The sequence below is a fragment of the Lemur catta genome, chromosome 14 (assembly GCF_020740605.2).
Source record: "Lemur catta isolate mLemCat1 chromosome 14, mLemCat1.pri, whole genome shotgun sequence".
Lineage (NCBI taxonomy): Eukaryota > Metazoa > Chordata > Mammalia > Primates > Lemuridae > Lemur > Lemur catta.
In genome coordinates, this window is record NC_059141.1 from 33,077,321 (window position 1) to 33,100,630 (window position 23,310).

Below are 23,310 nucleotides of genomic sequence, written 5' to 3' on the forward strand. Positions count from 1 at the left end.
TTTTAGACAACCAAAACTATACACTGTTAAAATTCTTGGGCTTCTGTCTTATTCAACAAGCTGACTCAGTAAATTTAATACACCGTATGAGAAAAGCTAACATACCTACAATCTGAAGTTGGAGTAAACCACTCTTGCCAACATTTCTGGGTATGAGCTGGTAAAAGACACTTGACAATCTACACTAGTCAGAGTAAAATTAACGGACACCAAAAGGTGTCAGAAGACCTGAAACCTAAGAATGGTGAACAGCAATTCTGGCATCATAGTAATACTTAAGTTTCAAGGGACAACTGAAGTTTAATCTCTGCAATCATCTGCTACACACAATACCCTTGAACCTACACAATACTATCATCTTGGATCAAAAACTACTAAATCACCATTCTATTATGCATGATAAGAGCACTGAAAATAAAATGAAACTGAACTGCAAATTTCATGCCCTCCTCTACATCCCCGATTGGGACAGAAAAAGGCAAATATAACAAAGATCTAGCAACAGCGCCTTATAAGGTATATTATGGCACTATTGATTTCAAACTACAAAACTTCTAAATGCAATTCAAAGTTACAATTAACTTTGTTTAGACATAAAAAACCTATTTTTTGCCTTCAAATACGCACCACATATGCTGAAAATGATTCTGCTTCTATAAAGTTATGCAAATCAGTCCAAAACTCACATTATAAAAGAATCTATCGATGCAACCCAGGAAACTAAAAAGAATCACTGCAAGATTCTGATGCAATATGCGTACGTGCAACACTAATTTTCATTTTAATCTGATCTATACCCTTGATCAGGGCCTAAGCCAAGATTTAATCGAAATATGCTCAACCTCAAAGCGTCTACTTTTTTGTTCATTTAGTAGACCGGATTATCGAGCTCACTAAGCCACTAACAGTGTACTGTATTCTCTATTAACGGACAATAGCCCTCAGGAAGAGACCATATAGATAGATCAAGAAACCAATCGGTGCCGTGACACTTGCAACCAGGCAAGAGTTCCCTCTAGCCGAACACACCCTAGCTTGACTACACTGAAAAGAAACACAAAATATATGATCTATAAATCTGACCACGGTTAAATGTTATAGTCACCCAAACTACGGAATTTTTCGCATCCGTCTACTCCCACGTTATCAGAGACAGTGACAGAAACGCAAAGAGGAGCAGCCGCAGAAATGGATACAGGTCAAGTCTAAGTCGAATCCATCCTCTTGATATCTCCTTTTGTTTCTGCTAACGATCTCTTTGATGATGGCTGTCATGTCTGGGAGCCTGTGGCTGAAGAAAAAGGAGGAGAGAGATGGCAGAAGCTGCTGGTGGCGGGGCTTCTTCTGCAGGATGGAAATGGCTCTGGACTTGGCGGTGGCTGATGCCCCTCGCTCTGCTGCCGCTTGGCTCTGGACCGCAGCCGGGTAATGGCTGCTGCGGCGGCTGCTGGATGGTTGCACCGACTGGGCCTGCTTCTCCTCAGCAGCCAGAGGCCTGGCAGCGGCGGCAGCGGAATGGGGAGAAGACGAATAATCCTCGGAACGGCTGCCTCCTCCGGCGGCCTCCGGAGCCCGGGCCAGGGGGGGTGCGGCGGCGGCGGAGGGGAGGTTTAAAACCTGCCCCGGTCCCTGGATGTGCCGCCGCCGCCGCCGCCGTGTTGGAGGCAGTAGAAGGGGAGAGACCAACTCTCCGGCGTTCCCAGCCCTGGAAATGGTGACAGGCGACTCCGACCCCCTCCCCGGAGCTGGAGCCGCCGCGGCCGCGGCCGCCGCCGCCGCTTCTCCCCCCCGCTCCAGGAGCGGGAGGTGCCGCCGCCGCGCCTCAGCCGGCTCCCGCCCGAGCCCACGGCTTCCACCTTCCCTTTCAGGAGAAGCCGAGGAAGAGGCTGTACGGTTAGAAAAGAAGACGAAGAGGAGGCGAGAAACGCCGCCGCTGCGGCCGCCGCAGGCCGGCCGGCTCCCCGAGGGCGCTGCCCCCGCGGCTGCTCGCAGGCGCGGAGAGGGGCTCGGGGCCGCGGCCGCCGCCGTCTCTCATCTCCCTCGCCTGAGCCCGGCCTCGCCTCTCAGCGGCTCAACTCTCAAACTTCCATCATGGCTGCAGCTTCCGAGAGGAGAGAACTGAGCGCAGCCGCGTCGCCGCACCTCAACGCGTATCCTGCCGCAGTGCACAAAGAGTTCCGCCACATCACCGTCCGCGGGCCTGCCCGCCCCCTCCGCCGCCGCGCAGGGAGGCCGGTGGCCTCGGGAGCCGGAGGGGAGGCGGGAGGCGAGCGACAGGCGACGCGAGCGCGCCGGGGGAGGGGAGGGCAGGAGCGGTAGGAGAGGGGCAGGAACTGCAGGTCCCGTGCGAGCGCAGAGCCCCCAACCTGCAGGCGCTACTGAGCATGCCCAGTGTGACTGCCAGGGGCTCGCTCGGGCTTGTTCCGAGGCGCCCGCTGTACCTGCACTTGCCGCGGCTGCTTCTGCAGCAACGCGGGGCGAGGGCAACGAGCTAAGCCTCCGCCTGTGCCCAGAAACCCCGCCGGAGGCAGGGTAGGCTGTTGGGGGCCGGGGGTGGAGATGGAGGGCTGATGACGAAAGCTGAGACGAGTGCGTTGAGCAGTGTCACTGACTCGAGCTTGAGGTTACCTTTGCACAGGTGGAAAGGACCAGGTGACCGTGCTAGTCAGTGCACAGGGAAATGCAGGGACAGTCCCTGCAGTGAGGCCATACTTCCCCTGCCTCTGCTCCTGGATTTCCCGGTATGGCCTGCATTCCCCGTTTCGTTTTGCACCAATGTGGGGTCACAATCGCTTGCAGCCTTTGCCTGTACCAGCCTTTGCGTAGACATTCCCCCCTCCCCCCTTGTCCTCAAGGTGTCAGTCTCAGCACAAAGAACAACCTCCTATTGTGTCTCCTGCATGGATCACCTCCTCCGGCTCCCTTTCACCGCCCCACCTCTCGCTTCCCCAACTCCAATCATTTGCCCTAAAATCAAAAGCTTCCAGCGGAGCGCAGAGTGTGAACACATCGCCCCCGAATTTCCAAGGCCCCAAGGACACCTAGCTAGGTGCGCTGACAGTGGATCCCCGTGAGTGGGACGCACCCCTCAGCCTCCTCCAGCGGCCCGGGAGAGTCGAGCATCACTCCCCCTCGGGCTCCAGGTCGCTTCACCGCGTCCAACTCAGGCTCCGTCCTTAGAGGCTACCTCGCCCCGCCCCCTCTTGGCCGCCGTAAAAACGTGGCAGGGTGGATCGCCCGGGGCAACCGAGTGGCGCTGCCCGGGCCGGACCGTGCACGCTGGGGCCGGGGTTACTGGGCCCGAGAGCGAAGTACAGGACGGCACGAAGCTGCAGCCCTGAGAGTGGGCGGGGCGAGGATGCTTAGGAGGGTTCAAAAGGAGGTGGAGGGATACGCGGGCCGCAGTCGGAACTACTTTCTGAAGGAGGTCACGTGTGTGCCTAGTTGGGGAACTTTCCAAATTCCCACTCCTCTCTGATAACTCCAGAGACAAGTGCTTTGCTGCTTTTGCTCGGGGAGCTCCCGCCGGTGCGGACAACGGGACCCCAGCCCCGTCCCGGTTCAGGCGAAACAAGGAGCTCAGACGAGCCTCCCGAAGGAGCGCTGTCGGGCCGGCGCTTGGGGAGCTGGTTACACAAGCACCCACATCCAAGCACGTGCCCCCGCCTCCCCGCTCCGCTGCCGATTCTTACAGAACGCGGGGAGAGTCCCCGGGCTGGTCCCACTCCTCGCATGCCACCCACAGAGCAAGCCAAAGGCCGAGACCTGAGACTCCTTGCTCTGGAGCGACCTTCGCTGCGCGTTCCCAAACGTGGGAAAAGGAGCTGGGCGCCAGGGGTCTGGGGCATCTCCCTCGCCGGTGCCGGCCACTGCAGGTGAACCCTTCTGGTCGTGTGCTCGCGGGGCAAAAGGGTATCTCCTGCTGCAGCCCGCTGCTCGGATTGTCCGATGTTGCAATAAACTTCCAGCCACTGCCCCTGAGCTGGTGAGCGCGCCCCACCTACTGTAGACTTCAGCCAAGTGACTTATCTGGTCTGAGAACCTAGTCAGTGGCCGTCAGCGCCAAACAAACCTGTCAAGTCTGCCTGCAGTCCCGAGTGGTTGACCTATCCCCCATGAGAAAGCTGGTTCAGAAATGCTGAGACCTGCAGTGCATTTCCCCTGACTTCAGAAAGTTGTAAAGCAAATAGTCCACCTTATGCTTGAAGAGAATGGGCATTAATCAACACCAATCTAGGAAATTTCTTTCTCTTTCCCTGGGGAAGTAGAACTCAAGGCGACAATTTGAGTCCAAAAATATCTTTCTTGAAACCTAGGCTGAGGCACTGGGTCTTTTTTCAAAATTTGGGATAATGAGAATCAATGTGTGTTGCCATAATTGTGAGTAGTGCCTAGTAAGGTCTAAAGAGGATTTATGCAGTGCATGAGAAAGATTGTATGTGTGCACTTCATAGTTGCAGGCAGCCCCTGAAGACTAGAAACCCCAAGAGGCCTAGCTCAGAAAGCCACAGGCCATTACCTAACTCCAGGACTACTAATTAAACCTGGGATATTTACAGTATTCTTAGAGGTCTCTGAGGCTCTATAAAACTTTGCATTTATATACAATATCTTTTTAAGATAGCTCTCCAGGAGTTAACAATCTGCTGAAGCTTCAGTGTTGATATTTATTGAAGGATGGTTTTGTGCATGGTTCTGGTTAGCTTGGGAGAGGCAGGGACCCCAAGTAGAAAAGGAAATGGAAAGAAACCTGAAAAGAGTAGGAGAGAGGTCTCCATTTGATTTCCAAAGGTGCAAATCCTGTCCACACAGCCTAGTGTGAGCTAGAGATTTCTTCATTTTACAAATAATCAAGGATAAGGAGTCCCTGACGTCTAGGTGTTCTACTAGATTGCATAGTGAAAACCTGATCTATGCTCAATTGAGTGTCAACTGCTGCTTAGTAGAAAAAGGTGAAATAAAGATGAACTTAAATAAAGGAGAGTAGATTCGGGGGGGGTGGTAAAATGTCCCACACTTGTTTCTCAAGTTGCTGATTTTGTCCCCTTAGTCCCTGTTATTAGCACTGCCCTACTCTGCCTCTCCCCTGGAGCCTACCCCTATGTGACCATTAGTCTCTTGGCATCTGAGAAGCTCTGAAATGTGCTTCTTTGGAAGAAACTAAAACACGGTTAATTCCTGTCCCTGTTAGTATTATATTAGGGATGAAGAAAGAGGATCCTTTTCAATTCCATGACATAGAGTTACTTTGGAACAGAGAAGAGTCATGAGCACCAAAGTGCTGCAGTATGACACCAGCCCACAACCACTTCCATCTGGCTGAAGGAAGAAAGCGGGAAATGAGTTTGGGAAAGGAACAAAGCAGGAAAAGGGAAATGCTTCTCTAAACATCAGGTCTCTCTACTTCTCTCTAGTGGTGAATGAAAGGATCACCAATGCAGCAACATCAGGTGGTTATTAGGAGTTGCTTAATAAAAACCTCCTCCCATGCCCAGTGTTAAGTTGTTTCTGAAAGAAATACAGATGTATCTTTTTTTTAATTTTTGTTTTTCTTCACTATTCCCTTCTCTCCAAGTGAATCCCTTCTACTCAAGGGATCCACTTACCCAAGTGGTAGAGCTGAAACTTCTAAATAGCTAGCCCTATCTAACGTACAGAAAATTAGAAATAATATTTTTTTAAAGTTCAGTTGAAATTATCTGCTTAGTTGTACATATATTAGAATACACTGGTTTCCAAGTACTTCAGTTCTTTACCTTTCTGGATTCAGAACACCCTAGGGAAAAACAGAAGCTTGTAACAAAGGGAGAATTATATAAAGCTTCAGGGAGACTAACTATATAGAATAATTAGTGAACATGATAAACCAGCTTTGATTATAGTTTCTAACAGCTGATTCCAAAACTGTATTGTTACTACACCCAAAGAATATCCAAAGAAAATTCCTTTCTTATTTTCTTTGATAAGTGAAATGACCAAGCAACTTGATGTGATGATATTAATATAAATAGCTGATGTGCTCTTTGTAGGTCCTGCTGCTAAAATGTCTTTAGTCTAAACACTCTGTTCACTGTGGTGCCTTTCTCATCTCCCACACACTGACCTTTCAAAAAGATATCTAAATCAATGGTTTTAATTTTTTTTTTTTTTGATTCAGAGTCTCTCTCTGTTGCCTGGATGAGTGCTGTGGTGTCAGCCTAGCTCACAGCAACCTCGAAGTCCTGGGCTCAAGCAATCCTCCTGCCTCAGCCTCTCAAATAGCTGGGACTACAGGCATGTACCACCATACCCGGCTAATTTTTTCTATTTTTAGTAGAGATCGGGTCTCACTCTTGCTCAGGCTGGTCTTGAACTCCTGGGCTCAAGTGATTTTCCTGCCTCGGCCTCCCAGAGTGCTAGGATTACAGGTATTAGCCACTGTGGCTGGCCATCAATGGTTTTAATTTTTAAGCAATCTTCTCTATCTATTTAACTACTGTCTTCTAAATAATACAGAATTGAAAAATATAATAATTACTGGTTTGAATTTAAACTGTCCCATTCTTCCAAGGGTCTGAAGGCTTTTCCCTTACTTCATTTATCCTAATAACAAATATTGTTGTCCTTTAAATAAAGATAGCTTCCCAAGGCATTCTCCAAAAGGCAGTGCTATGGGCCATACAAATAACCATAATATATTCTAAAAGAGAATTTTCCATTATTGTCTATAAGCTTTCCATGTCCTAAATCTCTCCTGAAGCTATTTCAGATAGCATGGTGTCACTTTTCACATCTCAGTAGAGAGGGGTGCTGTATGAAATCATCACTCTTGGAGAAGTAAGGGTTGCGTTGGGTGCTCCTGGGAATCACAGAGCAGACCAGGTACTCACTATGTCCAAGTGGCATTCAGAAATTATGACTTGAACCAGGGAATGAATAATAAAAAAAAAGAGATAACGACCTAACATGACAAGACAGCTTTGACTATGTTAGTCTCCAGGTTAACATTGGCAATTGGGTAGTCTACTTTTGTCCCCTTAATGCTAACTCTAATCTAGTTCTATGGAACACATATTTTGCTTTTTAGCCTTTACAGTAGTAGAAAAAAATAATTCTGATATACCCATAGTTATTGGGGCATCTACCAGGTGCTTCACAGAGTACCCCGAATTTGTCTGGGTACAGGAGGGACATTGAGAAGGCTGACCACTAGCTCACTCCTACAATCTTTCCCTTCAAAACATCCTTCTCATCTCTGGGGCATCACTTTTTCTGACAACAAAGAGCACCTTTTTGAAAGAGAAAATGCATGGGACAAACTCTGTTTAAAGTACCTTTTTTGTCCATCCTCTTGATAGTAAGGGGTCTTATCTCCATCCATTCACTTAATGATTCAATCAACAAATATTTGGGAGCCTATTATGTGCCAGAACTGTGCTAAGCTCTATGGACAGAGCAATGACTATGACATATAGGGTTCACTTTCATGGAATTAAGTCTGCCTTGAAAACTTTATGTCTTTGGCTGACACTGTTGCAGACTTTTCACAGTCCATAAATTTTGTGTGTGTGTGTGTTTTAATTTTTAAATATTTTGTAGCAATGAGATCTCACTATGTTTCCTAGGCTGGTCTTTAACTCCTGGCCTCAAGTGATCCACCTGCCTTGGCCTTCCGAAGTGCTGGGATTATAGGTGTGAACCACATACCTTCATAGTCCATAAAGTTAAAGCAATAGAAAATACCCTGAAATTTGATAAGTGTTTCAATTATCTATTTCCGTGTAATAAATCACCTTAAAACTTAGTGGCTTAAGACAACAACCATCATTTATTTTCCCCACAATTCTGTAATTTGGGAAGGGTACAGCTGGGCAGTTCTTCTGCTCCCCCATGATGTCAGCTAGGGTCAGACACGTGCTTTATTTAGCTGTGAGTCTGGTAGGATCTGGAATGTCCACGATGGATGGTTTCACCCACATTTCTGGCCCTCAGCTGGAGTCACTGAAATGGTTAGGGGCTTCCCTCTCTTTATGTGATTTCTCACCATTCAGTGGTCCAGCCCAAGCTTTTCTACACAGTGGCTGGATCCCAGAAGAGAGAAAACAGCAGCTACAAGGGCTCTTAAAGCCTGAATTCAGAAGTCCCAGAATGTCACTTCCATTGCATTCTATTAGCCAAAGCAAATTGCAGGGCCAGCCCAGATTCAAAGAGAGGAGAAAAATACTCTATTTCTTGATGGAAGTAGTAGCTGGGATAGGAGAAATTGTTGGTAGTCATATTTGGAAACACTCTACCATGATCCATCCTCTAGCTACAATATATATATGTGCACATACCCACAGACATACAATACACTCCCCTTCCCTAAAGTTACCATTCTGTGTAGCATTGGCTCCAAAGTTCAGGATCTAGTATACATTAGGCCCAGATGTGGATGAGGCATTTCAGATGTTGCTTCTCTAAATCTGGAGATCTGTGAGCTAAAAAGATAAGATACATACACAACATACAATGCTGAAACAGGATGGAATAATTGCAATAGACACTCCTATTCAAAAGGGAAGGGGGGAATGGAAGGCATATAACTGTCGCTTGTGAATAGTAATTCTAAAATCCAGCCAAGCACTGTCACCTTGCCTCTGAGGATCAAGTTCTCCATTACAACCTAGGTTCTTCTCCCTGGGAGTAATTTCCTAATCCATTCTTATCAATAGCTCTTGGCTTTACCCTCTGGGGTCTAGTCTAGGACCTCTTAGTCACTGTTCATTTTTCATAAGAAACTGCCTTCCCTTTATGGTTGAATAACTCTCTCAGCCAACTTCTTGCTCATAGAAAGTTAGGGGCTTGGAGGCTTTTGTTTCATTTTGAACTGTTTCTTCTTTAGTTTGAGCTAGTGCAGTTTTATCCGTAGAATTCTCTCTAAATTTTGTGGGTTTTCTATGACTCTTATTGGGGTTCACTCCTTGCCCACAAAGCGACATCTATAATTCTTTTAAAAACAAACCTCCTTCTACTTTGGGACTGTTGAGGTGGCTGCTATGGGACAGCCCTTAAGATTCTTAGAAACCCTCTTGTCTAGAAAACAGGCAATATTTAAATCTTTTAGAAGTCTTAGCACAGAGTTTTGATTGGATCTTTACCTTGAGGCCAATTTACAGGCAGGCCCTTTAGGCCATTTCTTACTTTAAGACTCTTGCTGGCTAAAGAGATTCTCCTAGGCCTTGTATATCTCCTTTACATTCTGCTTGAAAACTGAATGGTTCCTTATTTAATATGTCTCTTTCTTCTGATACCATCATACCTCACTTGTATACCATTGTACATCCCTAAAAGAAGCCAACTGACACTTTGAACATTCATCCTAAAGATCTCCTTTGCCACATCCACAAGTTCATAAAGTATATTTTCTATCTTGTATGTTTTACTGCATATAAGTGTTACCATTCATTTTGCTACTACATTAACACCATTTTGCCAAACTCCAATGGCAATTTCTTTTAGCCCCCATTGGGAATCTCCTCAAATTTGAGAACTAGATTGGATCCTGGAACAAGAAAAGAAGATCACTAGAAAAACTGGTGAATTTCATATAAGGTCTGTACCTTATGTTAATTTTCTGGTTTTGATAATTGTTCTGTGGCCATTAATAAGTTATTAATATTAGGGCTGCTGGATGAAGAGTATACATGAACTCTGTATAATTTCTGTAACTTTTCTGTAAGTTTAAAATTGCTTTAAAATAAAATATTTAAAACCTAAAAGTTTTTTTTAAAAAACAGGGTTTCCTCATCACCTTTCCAACCTCTCCACCCAATGCCTGATCCCAAAGCCAGTGCCACAAGATTTTTATTATGCTAGCACCCAACTTTCAGACATCAATTTCTGTTATCTGTTCCACAAAGCATACTACCCCCAAATGCAGTAGCTTAAAACAGCAACAGCCATTTACTTACTCACCATTCTGCAATATGAACAGGATAAGTGGTGACAGCTGTCTCTACTCCATGTGGTGTTGGCTGGGGTGGCTTGACTTGGGCTAGAAGATGGCATCAATCACATGTCTGGTGCCTCAGCTGGAGTGGCTGTAATAACTAGAGGCTGGTTGGACCTATGTCTCTCCATAGTCTCTTATCCTTCAGATGCACACTCGCTCCATGGAGCCTCTCTCTTCAGCAGGGTAGTCAGACTTCTTACGTATGCTGGTTATCTTCCAGGAGAGCAAAAACTACAGTTGCCAGACCTAGGCCCAGAACTATAATAGCAACATTTTTGCCCCATTCTATTGGCCAAAGCAAGTAACAGGGTCAAGATTCAAGGGACAGGAAATAGACGCCATCTTTTGGTGGGAGGGTGGCATGTAAGTAGAGGCATGGAGGAATTGGTGGTCAGCTACCACAATGACCCGAGTCCTCTCCCCTGTAAATAACTCCCCAGACAGTTTTCCTTGGTCCTTCTCTTGGGTCAATTACAACAGCTATCATTTAAGAACCCTCCTTGTAAGTTGACAATTTGATTGGCAACTGAATGTTTTCTGTTTTGTTCCTTAATCTTTTAGTTTCTTAATTTGCTTACTCATCTATTTTACATGAATAATTCTATTTACTCTAGGACTAATACAGTTCCCAAAAGATTCATTAAAATGCAATGAAATAAAACAAAAGTGATAATACATACATATACATGTGTTTGCATAAATACATGGAAAATATCTGAAAGAATAAACAAGAGACAGGAGAACACTGGTTATCTTTGAGGGGAGGATGCAGAGAGGGGCTTCAGAGGGAGAGGAATTTCTCTTTTCATTTATTGCTTTCCGTATGGTTTGAAGGTTCTTTACATTTATCACTTATTATTTTTATAAGGTAAAAAAGTGATTTCATCCAATAGAATTAAGGCTAAAAATAAATGACTATTATGAAAAGAATATTAAATAACCAGGGAGGGAGCTCAACTCTAATTTCATTTTTAAATAAGTGAGCACACTAAGGAATTTCTAGCATTTAAGCTTAAAAGTCTGTTTGGTATCTGCTGCACCATAGAAATACATAGGTCTATCTGCCATAAATGCTGCCTAGTAGAGATGCTATGTAGTAGACAGGCTGTATCTCATTCTGAGTACCTTCTCTTCCCTAGATCAATGGTCTCAATGAGATCTATTCGTCACTCTTTGTACTGTTTAATGACTTTTGCCGCTCAATGAAAATTTCCTCCAGAAATAGTCATATGATACCCCAGTACCACCATCTTCTTCCATTCAAGGCAGTGGCAGACTACTTTACGATCCAAGAGTATAAGAGCTAGGAGAAACTTCAAAGATCACCTAGTTCACCAATCCCATTTTACAAATGAAGAAACTGAGGCCCAAAGGATTTACATGCCCAGATTACATAGCAACTCAGTGAAGGATCCTTAATAGGAGGCTGAGAAATTTCCTCATACTTCATCAGTGAATAAAGATGGGAAGAAAACCTAGCTTTTAGAGAAACCCAAACACGTCAATTAGAAACAAATTTAACTAGAAATGGCTTTTAATGACATTTTCAAGCCTTGGACAGGAACAAACAAAGGGAACAAGGAGACTGCTTAAGTAGAGATGATAAATAGGGCTTAGAATAGGGAAAAATGGGGATAAGTGAACAACATGATTACTGATCCTCACTCTGGGTCCTCAAGTGTCCTGAAATTAGCCTGTGAGGATTAGTACCTTAAGGATCAAACATTAAAACACAGATTGCCGCATGTTGCAAATTTGCTTCTACTCCTCAGTCCCTAAGATCATTGGTAGAATGTCTTCCAAGCATGAATATAAAGGAGGCGGGCATTATATGTGGACTGAAAAAAGAAAAGGGACTGTGAGGCCCGTGCTCGTTTGAAAGGAAGGAAATACCAAACCCACTGGGAACAAGGGGAACACTGCCACCTGCTGAAGAGTTGGAGTCAATGAAAATGTTGCCGCGGAGTTACAATTAGCCCCTTCTTTATGGCTCAAAATCTGTTAAGAGACCTGTTTGCAGTCTGAGGCAGGTCAGTGCAGAGAAAACTTAATTCTGGATTTTGTCAGGCCAATTTGTGCTGGAGAAAGGTTAGTCTGTCTTTGGTATGAGGTGGTAGAGGCCTGAGTTCCTACTACCCTTCTTGTACAAACATTTATGCCAATTAGCTTTGATTTTTTTAAACCTAAATCTCAAAATACTAAAATATACTTGGTTGAATCTAGATAAAAATGATATGAGAAGAAAAAGCACTACAAAGAAGTTTACTCAAGTAATGCATGCACATGGTTAAAAATTCCCAGTGGCTCACCAATACCCTTCCCCAGGTGTCTTTTGTTTTTTTTTTTTAACTCTTCCCATTTCTTCCTTTTCTATTTATATACAAATATACATACACACACAAAGGACAGTTGTGAGAGAGGACTGGGAGGAGGTTGCTGATCCTTTGTATAAAGGCTCAGTCTTTCTACCTTTCATCTATCTTTCCATTCTCCACTCTTTTTCTCCAGCTCTCCTTCTTGCCATTCTCTTTCTTCCAACCCCCATTTTCCTCCTCCTTACCTCTGTTTCAAGAGTCCTCTTTTATTCTTTTTTTTTTTTTTTTTTTTGAGACAGGGTCTCACTCTGTTGCCCAGGCTGGAGTGCAGTGGCAGGATCATAGTTCACTGCAACCTTAAACTCCTGGCCTCAAGTGATCCTCATGCTTTGGTCTCTCAAAGTGCTGGGATTACAGGCATGAGCTACCATGTGGGGCCAAGATTCCCTTATTAATATACAAGAAACTGATGTGGCTGAGAGATCATAAGAGAAGGTGACATATACAGGTCTCCCAAGTTATACAACTACAAGGGCCACAATTCACATTGTATATGATGCTGTTGTTTTGTACCTTTTGATTTTTCAACCATGTAAATGTCATATCTTTAATTTATCTTTAATGTTTTGAACCTGACCTTGGTACCCAGTGGTAGACCACTATTTAATTTCTAATATCTAATGGTTACATTAGATAATAAAACAAAGCAGTTCTAGACCCTGCCCCTGCCCACTTATAAGTTTCTTATTAAAACAATGTTTTAGGATTAACAGAATAAGTTTGAAAGGTACTCTTATTGTGATTTAGGTTTTTCTATCTTGTAGGAACTTTAGAAAGAATACTATAGAAAAACCTAATGTTGTCAGACCTAGTTTAGAAGGGAAATTTTATCTTTTGTAAATACAACAGAAAAACAGTTCTCTTTTGTGGATTTTGGCGACTTAATTGTACTAAAAGTGTTGCATATCTTAAAAGATGTGCAGATTTTGCATTGCAGGAGACCCTAAAGGAAGTCTGTAAGCAAAGTCATGGCACTTGAAAATTAATTTGGGAATGTTTCAAATTCTTGACATAAATTTTATGAAGTCAGGGGGCTGGGAGAAAGCTAATGGATAGAAACAGCCCATTTTCAGAGGAAAAAATAATCTCATTTACAGGGCTCTGAGCCATAAGTTTTATCTGAAGTTTCTTTTCTGGACACAGTACCTTTGTCTTGGCTGCCTCCCAGAGTGCAGCCCCAGGGCATTGGCTGCTAGAGCTCATGGGACCACTCTCTTCCTATTATCACCTGTTGAAGCAAGTAGGAGGGAGGGCTTAATTAAAATGTGCCTTATTATTGTGTTCTTGTGAACTTGCTAATTACAAAATAGGATTGTCTGCATTTCAAATCTTGTTTCTTTTACAGTGTTGAGGCATTTGTCCTATCAACTGGTCGACTTTTTCTCATTATTTAAATTTGGCATATCGAATCTTCTCAGCCTTTATAGTAGAATTAAACTGGGTCCTGCCTGAGAATGGCCATTATTGTATTTTTGAAATGTACTGTTCTTTTCAGCTACACCCGGAAGTTTCCAAATCAGAAAAGTTTTGCCCTAAGAGTAAGCTAGATTATTTGGCTTGAGTTTGTCATCATAAGCTAGGTCAAGCAATCCTGACCCCTAGTTCTCCCAAACTGCACAAAATATTTCTAATAACCCTCTCTACTAGACATCTTTTTATTTTGCAATTAACAGAGGGTAAAAAGGCCTTAAAGGCATTTGTGCTTCAGGGCACAGAATGTAAATGAATTACCGTGCTGTCTTTATGCTATCTTGGTTGATGTAGACTAAAGATGCCCTTTAAAGAAAAAAATGTGGAAGTCATGAATAAAAACACTTCCAGAGGTTGTCATAAGCCAAATTATAGAAATAAATTTAGTGTCTCATAGAATTCTAGTGGGTTACTACTCATTGGTCACCAGTTATTTAAATCAAGTGACTATGGATTTTCCCAAAGTTAGAAGACTCCTGTGAGTCACATAGATGGACTTTCAGAGAGACTGTTCCCAAGCCCTTGAGATGTCCTCAGTGATGTGGCTTCAGTGAAATAATCACACAGCTTAGAAGACTCCAACACCAGCAATTCCTCTTCTGAGTATCAACATCCAAGTAGTGGTCTTCAAACTGGAGAACTGAGGCACTTAGATTTAAGAGAATCAATTCCAGATCTTTAACTTCATAGATACCCTTTCCTAAATCTGTTCTACCTGAGAACCAGTGTTGTCTTGACTAAGTGAACCTAGTGGTTCCTTGTCCCCATCTCCCCTTTCACTGTGGCTCTATCTCCCACTTTAAAAAAGAAAGGTATACCCTCTCCATCTGAATGCTAAAGTGATGTACTGCCCCCAAGCATAAAAACTTGCAAGAAGCTAACAAGGTCATCTGCAATAATGATATTGGTGCTGAGAGGCTAAATTATTTTACTAACAAACCCTTTTGAAAGATAGCAGGTTTAGCACTAATTTTTTTTTGGCTGGGTGTGGTGATTCACGCTTGTAATCCCAGCACTTTAGGAGACTGAGATGGGAGGATCGCTTAAGACCAGGAGTTCAAGATCAGACTGGGCAACATTGTAAGACCCCATCTCTACAAAAAATAAGAAACTGGCTAATAAAAGGAGGACCTATTCAAATTGTCCATTAATAAATCATTAAAAATAAAATCACTATGTGTGACATATAATGTGGGAAACTTTCAAAATAAATTAGTGACATTACTAAAACAATTCCTTACAATTGCTGTCTACTTATTTATGTGGATAATATTACTCAGTGTTTACAACATAAAGCCAAAAACTAGGGATAAGTATTCTGATGCTAAACTTGTCTCCCAGAAATACATAAAATTCATTTACGATATATAAACCAAGTTTTAAGAAGCCCATTTCTTTTTTATGTGTAACAGTTATCAACATTTAAAAGTATCTGATTGACTATAAACTAAAAATAATTAATGATAATTCAGAAGAATTTTTAACACTTAGGAGTATTATGGTTAAGAAAATTTAATATAATTTAATTTAAAGTTTTATATAAAATTTGCTGCAAGGAAATATATAGTCATTAATAAGTATTACGACTATATATAATAAAAGATATTCACATGATACATATTACATACAAATAAAACTCTGTGGCAGAATTGGAAAGAAAATTTAAGTTCAAAGAGAAAAAAGTATGTCATAAAATTTTCCACTGTAAGAAAAGAGCTTGTTCATGTTTTTAATGTTTAGATGGATAATAAGTAACAAATTACTACTGTGTTTATATTCTGTTGGGTACATTTAAGAATTCTACTTTCAAATGTTAATGTTTACATTACAAAGAAATTACTTCCTCTGCAACTACTTGAACGTACAATAAAAAAGTTTAATTCTAACTCTAAAATGTGGTAGGAGGAAAAGTTTTTCCAAATTGTTTGTGGGATAAGCTAACAAAAAAGTTTAAAGACTCCTCCCCTAGCAAAACTTTCATACATGTGCATGAGAAAACATAAACATATATAGGGATATTCATGGGAATATTATTTGTAATGGCAAAAAATTAGACAGAACCTAAATGTTCATCAATATGGATAAACAAAATGTGATATTTTCATATAACATTATACAGCAGGTTAAAAGGAATAAATTAGGTCAATTTATCAACATGAAAGTATCTCAAGCTTTATCAGATACTAGTTAAATCTGATCCTCAGAATTATAGTGGGCTCATCTTTCTCTTCTTTCCTATCCTCTTCACAACAGAGAAACCAGTCTAAGATGCAGAAAGTCTATAGGCTGTGTGATGTCACCCAAACCTTCACCCTGAAGCAGAGAACTTTGAGTGGGTGTGTAACATGATCATATCCCAGTTATAGTCATGAAGGCTCCATAATTATCTGAGCTATTTTAAAGACTACCCCTGCTGGAAGTAGAGGGGAGATTAAAAGGGTCAAAGAACCAATTTGGAGGAAAGGATTTCCTCATCATCTAGTCATGTGTGGCATAACAACATTTCAGTCAATGATAGACTGCACATACAATGGTGGTCCAATACAATTATAATACTGTATTTTGAGTGTACCTTTTCTATAACACGTTTAGATGAAGAAATGCGTATCATTGTGCTACAATTGCCTACAGTATTCAGTATAGTAACATACTGCACCAGTTTGTAGCCTAGGAGAATAGGCTACATATCATATAGCCTAGTGTGTAGCAGGCTATACCATCTAGGTTTGTGTAAGTACACTCTATGATGTTTGCACAATGATGAAATCACCTAATGACAAATTTCTCAAAATATATCCCTGTTAAGTGACATATAACTATATTTAGAATCTCTATTTGCCTGGAAAGAGGAAGTAAGGTACTTATTTACTTATATAGGAAGGATGTGTAAACTAAAAATAAAATTCTAACCCTTTGCTGACTGAATGAACCCCTCTTGGCCAAGCGGTCCCCAGAAAAACCTTAAAACTGAGTTCCCAGCCATGAAGGGAAGGGAGCTCAGACACCTCGTTATACCCTATACCTTTTGGAGTTCAGACACAATGGACCAGCATTAATGTTACAACAGAGATCATAAGACTGAAAAAAGAGACTCTTCGTGACAATAAGATGCTAAATTATTAACAAGATCTATTCTAAGGCTATGCAAGGCAAAGGTTAAATCACACCTGCAGACCGTCAATTTGCTTAACAGAACGCTTGAGTCTTTGAGGCTTGTCTCTGATTAACAGACTTCCTTATCTTAACTTAAAACATTCAAAGCCTTTAGACAAAGCCTTATTTCTTTAAAAAATTACAATTCAAAGACTCTTTGAATCCATCTGTAACCCCTAAGACCCTGCTTCAAGATATCCCTTCTTTTCAGGCCAAACCAATGTATACCTTCCATGTATTGATTTATGATTTTACCTACAATTCCTATCTCCCTAAAATGTACGAAACCAAACTGTAACCAACCATCTTGGGAACACTTATTCAAGGCTTCTGGGGTATGGCTGGCGCCCTGGGCCACATGGTCACACATATTCAGCTCATAACAAAACTCTTTTTAAATTATTTTATAGTGTTTGGGTTTTTTTCTATTAACAGATAGAGGAAATATTAGTGATCTAGAAAATATACAATGCTGAGATAAGCAAATAGTGACTCTTAGCAAATCGATTCTGTAATAATAAAATCCCTTCAGATGTTCATTTCTGTAGGAAAGCAAAATCCGTAATGCCCAGTAATAATGTTACAGCAAGGGTTACAGCGAGTGGTCCTGAGGACAATCCAAGCGGCACACGGAGAGTCGGAGAATCAAGGTTTGTTTGCCGGCGGGCTCAGAGGGGTCTCGTCACCAAATTCTGAGCCCCGTCTACCCAATTTTTCCCATTTTTATTAAGTTGGGGTGATCCAAGGGGAGGGGTCTCAGGTGACTAGAGCCCACCAGGTAATAAGTTTAGGTTAGTGTCTTGCACCAGGTAATTAGGTTTAGTGTTATGCTGATGTGCTAGATGTTAGGTTAGTGATATGCTAATGTACCAGGTTATAGGTTAGTGGTATGCTAATGTGCCAGGTGTTAGGTTAGTAATATGTTAATGTGGGTCTTCCGTGAGGGGTGGGGGTCTCAGGTGGCTGCTGTGCTAAGTAATAAATGGGGGTTTTCCTAATCAGTAACAATTCTTTGCCCATTCATGTGAATTTCATTCCTCCTTTCTATTTAGCAAAATCTGCTTAAACATTTAAATATTTTGAAAATTAAGTACTATTTTTTCACTGACCACATTTAAAAATTAGTAATAATGTAAAATGGTGATGTAATAAAGACAATAATGATAACTACCAATATTTATTATTACTAACATTTGTTAGTAACATTTAAAAATGTATGGGGTCATTAAAGGATATATGTGGTGTTACGAAGCCCTCTAGCCCTCTATAGCATGTTTGTACTTTCTCTTTTAGGTCTCTGCAATCATGTGTCTATAAGGACAGGATGGGGTAAGCATTGTCATACAAGTAATAATGAATATTTACTGATAGCACACTACTACTAAATGACCTATAAGCACGATCTACTTAAATGCCTCTCATGTATTTCTTACAATTTGATCCTATACTGCTTCTCTACCAAGAGTACTAAAATCATCCCTCTCCTATACTATAGCAGCTGAGGCTTTATTATAATTTCTGCGATCGTCCACCTTCAGGAGGAGTTTTCTTTCTAAGGTTCCCAGTATTCTGTGAGTACTCTCCCAGCAGACCCATTCCAGCATTTCACCAGACATGCCTAGACAGGTCTACACCTCAAGAGTGAATGCAGCCTTCATGAAAGCACCTCTACCAGAGGAGGGAGAAAAGAAATGTTATTGGATTCATTGTATTCATTAACCTTCGTAATGTATATGTGAAAGGAGGGTGCAGTAGAATAACGGCTGTGGCCCTGGACATAAAATTAAACTGGATTGCCAATCTGCTGATAAATATTTCCACCTTCTTGTTGTGTTTAATACTTCCCTATGACTCCACTCTTCTCTTTGGGGCAGACTGCAGCATTTATTGAGTCGATATTCTTGGTGCTGGGTTTACAGGAAACACAACCTGAGTCACATTTTGCTTCCCTATCCACCATTCCCCACTGTCTTATGCTGAAACAGGAGGTACTTATTAAGTGTACTCAGATCATAAATTCCTTTGGGAGGCTATTTAGCATGGAGGTTAAAAGTACAGTTTCTAGAGCCAGATTGTTTGCTTTCAAATTAAGATCTTTGGCAAGTTACTTAATCTCTCTGTACCTAGTGTCTTCATCTGTAAGACGGGGATAATAATAATAGTGACAACTGAAATGAGTGACTGAGGCAAGGATCTCAACCAATCATGGTTTATTAAGCCAGCTTTAGGGCATGCCCAGGAAAAATGTGAACAGTAAACACATATGGGATTTAGTTCCAAAGAGGCTTTCAGGAGGTTTAACATTTACATATTTCCTTAAAGGGGAGATGGCATGTAGGTAAAGGGGCCTAAGATGAATGGTTATATTCTTGTGAGACTTTAGTTAGTGCCCAGGAAATCTACATTTTATATAAGATAAGGTGAATGTTTGAAGAGAAAAAGGAAGTAAAGGAAGAATCAATTATGCAGACATCTCTGAGTAGGTAAGGGAATGACTGATCTCCTCTTGTCTCTCTTCTGGATCTGGGAAGATAAGCTTGTAATCAACATTTATCAGTGTGGAATCAAATGGACTTTAGGTGCTAGACTTAGACTATAATTGGCATGTCCTCATTTATGGGAGGCCAGCAAAGAATTTCCTCATGAATGATCTGTGGGGGACAGTCCTTGTAGATGCCTGAGGCCTTTTATCTTTCTGTGGGAATCTGCCTAATGCATAATGTTAGTAAGAGCTATTCATTTAGCACAACTCAGCCTTCAGGCTTGACCTTTCCTTTTACATAAGGAGGTTGGGGATGGGGGTCCTAAGATTTTTATTTTCTTTTACAGTAGCCAACTCATAGGGTTGATGGAGATTTTATATGTATGTGTATATATATATATATAAAATCATCACTTACAACAAGCCTGGCATATAGTAAGCACTATGTAAGTCTTAGCTATTAGCTGTTATTATTATTGAGTACAGGTACTATGTCTTACTCTCTCGTACTCTGACAATTGCTGCCATCTCTGACACCTGGCATATTGTTTGACATATGATAAGCTTTCAGTAAATGCTGAATGAATCATGAATAACTATCAACAAGTATAAGATAGGAGATAAGAAAATAAGGATTCTTCCAGTTCTTTAAGATGCCCCAATGAAACAGTACTGTTGAAATAGTTTTATATTTTTTATTAATATAATCTTATGTCATACCAATGTTTCAATTAAGAGTCTAAATAAACTGCATTTGCCTCTGAGTCACTCTATTTATGGTCAAGGCTTGGTATTGTGAGAACAGCCCAATCACACTTACCTGTCACATGCTTCTCTGAAGTCACATGTCCAGCATTATGACATGAGCAAGAATACACACAACCTTTTTTTTTTCCTCCACCCATTTAAAGTTCTTTGTGGGGACCAGGTTCAGAAGATGTCACCTCCCCAAGAGCCTAGCTTCCCAGAGAATGTCTCTTACAAACTAGAAGGATGCTAGTCCCAGCTGAACTGAGCAAAGAGCAAACCAGCACGGGCCTTGCAAGAACCAGCCTCATTCACAGTTGTCAGAAGGTACAGTAACACTTAGAATCAAAACTTCATATAGACCCTCTAGTGTAAGACCTGACAGCTCCTAACTGTATCCTACTTTTCGCTTCAGTGAAGCTGCTCCCACTCCCACTGAAGTTTCTTGGAAGTTAAAAAAAATTACTGTGCAAACCTTTGTACCTTCGTACAATGCCTAGTAATTTCTTATGCAGCAGAGAGATGCTTAGTTAAGTATTTAGAAACTCAATGACTAAAAGACTACATGGTTGTTCAAATATAAACAAACATACAAATATACTTATCAGCTAAATATTATATAGTCCTGAGATAATAACATCATCCATATGTTACTTTACATTATCACGTCATGTTATATAATCTTTTCTTTCTACATTTTGGTATGGGACATTATCTGGAAAGACCTTAATCACTATTTCCATTTTTTGTTTCCCGAAGGGAATATCAACAGAGAAAGTGTCAAGTTTAGTTAATATTCTGTCCCCTGAAGGGGAAAAAAACGCTGTGAGGCTTTTTAAATTACAAACTAAATACAGTAATGTTCCTTCTTCCTCAGTTGCAGTACATAGAAATAACAAAAATTCCCCTGAATGTGAACTCCCACTATTATTTAAGAGGGTTTTTTCTTTCAAACAAGTTCTGATGAAATTATCAATTATTACTTTCGAATATTTCTCTTTTAATTTTCTCTAAAAGGGAAGTGGCCAAATCATAATTGAGGTTGAATTTCACAGATTATCCTGATTAACTCTGGAACAATGTAACACTTTAGTAAAACTCTAATGTGGGAGAGAAAAACTAGAGTGTTCTTATTCTGGGACCAGGATCAGTAATAACCTTTTTTTTCCCAAGTGAGCCAAACAGTTCATTTGTGTCTTCTGGCCAGAGTGGCAGAGTAAAAACGTGGCTGTGGGAACAACAGTATGGAGAGGCAGAACAGGAACAGGAATGCAGCACATGAGGAAAAGACGGGGGAGGCAGAGGGATAAAAGAAAAGTACGCCCCTCAAGGATCAGCAGCTTCTTTAAATCCCATCCTTAGGATTAAGCCAAGTTCATAGATGTAAGAACTGTGAGGAAGAGCAAAAGGGAACGGATGAGATGGAAAAGATTACTGTGAGGAAAAAAAAGAAAAGAAAGAAGTCCATCTGGTAGAGAGCAATAGAGCATAACATGAAATTGCCTTAGGTACCGAAGCTCACTGATCTATTCTAGTCTTCGTCCCACTTCAGACAATAGCCTAGTTCTGGTCCAGTTTCACTCCAATTATGAGGATTTGTCCTTCTTTTTTGATGGTCAAGAATTACTGGTGTTTTCTTAATATCAGATATGAATGCATTCGAAACTATTATCTGCAGAAGACAAGCAAACTCCTGTATCTTCCTTCTACTCAATTATATGTATTCAATACTACCCTTGATTCTTACATTAACAGGCTATATGTGAAAGAAATGGTCTTTGGGCTTCTAGCCATATGTTTTCTTTGAAGAAAGCTTCTGAGAGACACAAAAAATTAAAAAGAATTGGCCCAAACAGGACCTACATCAGTTAGCCTTGAGATTATTTAGAGAAACTTGAAGCAAATTTAGTCAAGTGACCTAGCGACCAAACAATCGAGCAATGAATTAATTATAAAAAGACATATCAAAAATATATTCAACCAAACAACACAAAACTATTTGGATCTCTAAAGCTACCAGTCTAATATTGGGGAGTTTCTCTGAGGGACTTACCGTGTTCAGAACTGAAAGACTCAATTCCCCAAATTCATCAATATTTTAACTCAATTTCATTAACTATCCCAACAGAATTTTTTGTAAATATAGCCAAGCTCATTCTAAAATTAATATAGAAATTTGAAAGAACTAGAAAAGTCAAAATAAGTTTTAAAAAGAAGAATAATGTTGAAGAATCAAACTACCTGATTTTAAGTTGTATTATAAAGCTAGATTAATTAAAACTGTGTGGTATTGGTGAAGGGACAGCCACCTAGATCAGTGGAACAGAAGAAATAGCCCAGACACAGACTCAAACAAACATGGCCAACTAATTTTTGACAAAGGTCCAAAAGAAAATCTTTTCAACAAATGGTATTAAACCAATTGGACATTCATATGCTAAAAATTGAACTTCGACCTTAACCTCATACCTTATACAAAAATTAACTCAAAATATATCATGGATCTAAATGTAAAATCTAAAACTCTACAACTTTTAGAGAAAATCTTCAGGACCTGGGGTTAGGCAAAGGGTTCTAACACAACACAAGAAGAAAAAAAATGATAAATTGGACTTCATCAACATTTAAAACTTTACAAAAGATACTGGTAACAGAATAAAAAGGCAAGTTACAGACTAGAAGAAAATACTTGCAAATCTCTTATTTGACAAAGGCCTTATATCTAGAATAGAAGAAAATATTCTCAAATTACATAGTCTGACAAAGACCTTGTATTTAAACTATACAAAGAATTCCTAAACTCAACAGTAAGAAAACAACCCAATTTAAAAATGGGCAAGGCCAGGTACTGTGGCTCATGAGTGTAATCCTAGCACTTGGGAGGCCAAGATGGGAGGATCACTTGAGACCAGCCTGAGCAACATAGCGGGACCCCATCTCTAAAAAAAAAAAAAAAAAAAAAAGGAAAAATTAGCTGGGTGTGGTGGCACATGCCTGTAGTCCCAGCTACAGGTACTCGGGAGGCTGAGGCAGGAGGATCACTTGAGCCCAGGAGTTTGAGGTTGCAGTGAGCTTTGATGATACAACTGCACTCCAGCCTAGGCAACAGA

At 41.1% G+C, this 23,310-nt stretch overlaps 2 protein-coding genes and 1 long non-coding RNA gene across 3 annotated transcripts in view; 2 read left to right on the forward strand and 1 right to left on the reverse strand.

Annotated features, from left to right (window-relative positions):
* The window catches only part of PTEN (phosphatase and tensin homolog), an 87,068-nt gene extending 85,661 nt beyond the window's left edge, over positions 1–1,407 (reverse strand). Inside the window, exon 1 of the mRNA XM_045569062.1 lies at positions 1,197–1,407. Within this exon, the coding sequence (XP_045425018.1) occupies positions 1,197–1,275 (79 nt within the window). The 5' untranslated portion in view covers positions 1,276–1,407. The remainder of the gene's footprint in view (positions 1–1,196) is intronic.
* A 1,163-nt stretch (positions 1,408–2,570) lies between these two features.
* On the forward strand, positions 2,571–3,769 carry KLLN (killin, p53 regulated DNA replication inhibitor). Its single transcript, XM_045567912.1, is given in 5 exon segments — positions 2,571–2,741; positions 3,093–3,525; positions 3,528–3,611; positions 3,614–3,701; positions 3,703–3,769. Coding segments are annotated over 5 exon segments (843 nt in total).
* A 5,731-nt stretch (positions 3,770–9,500) lies between these two features.
* On the forward strand, positions 9,501–18,762 carry LOC123649698. The gene is made up of 3 exons (XR_006739122.1): positions 9,501–9,573; positions 18,265–18,300; positions 18,467–18,762. It is a non-coding gene; the product is annotated as an uncharacterized LOC123649698 (long non-coding RNA).
* The last annotated feature ends 4,548 nt before the right edge of the window (positions 18,763–23,310 follow it).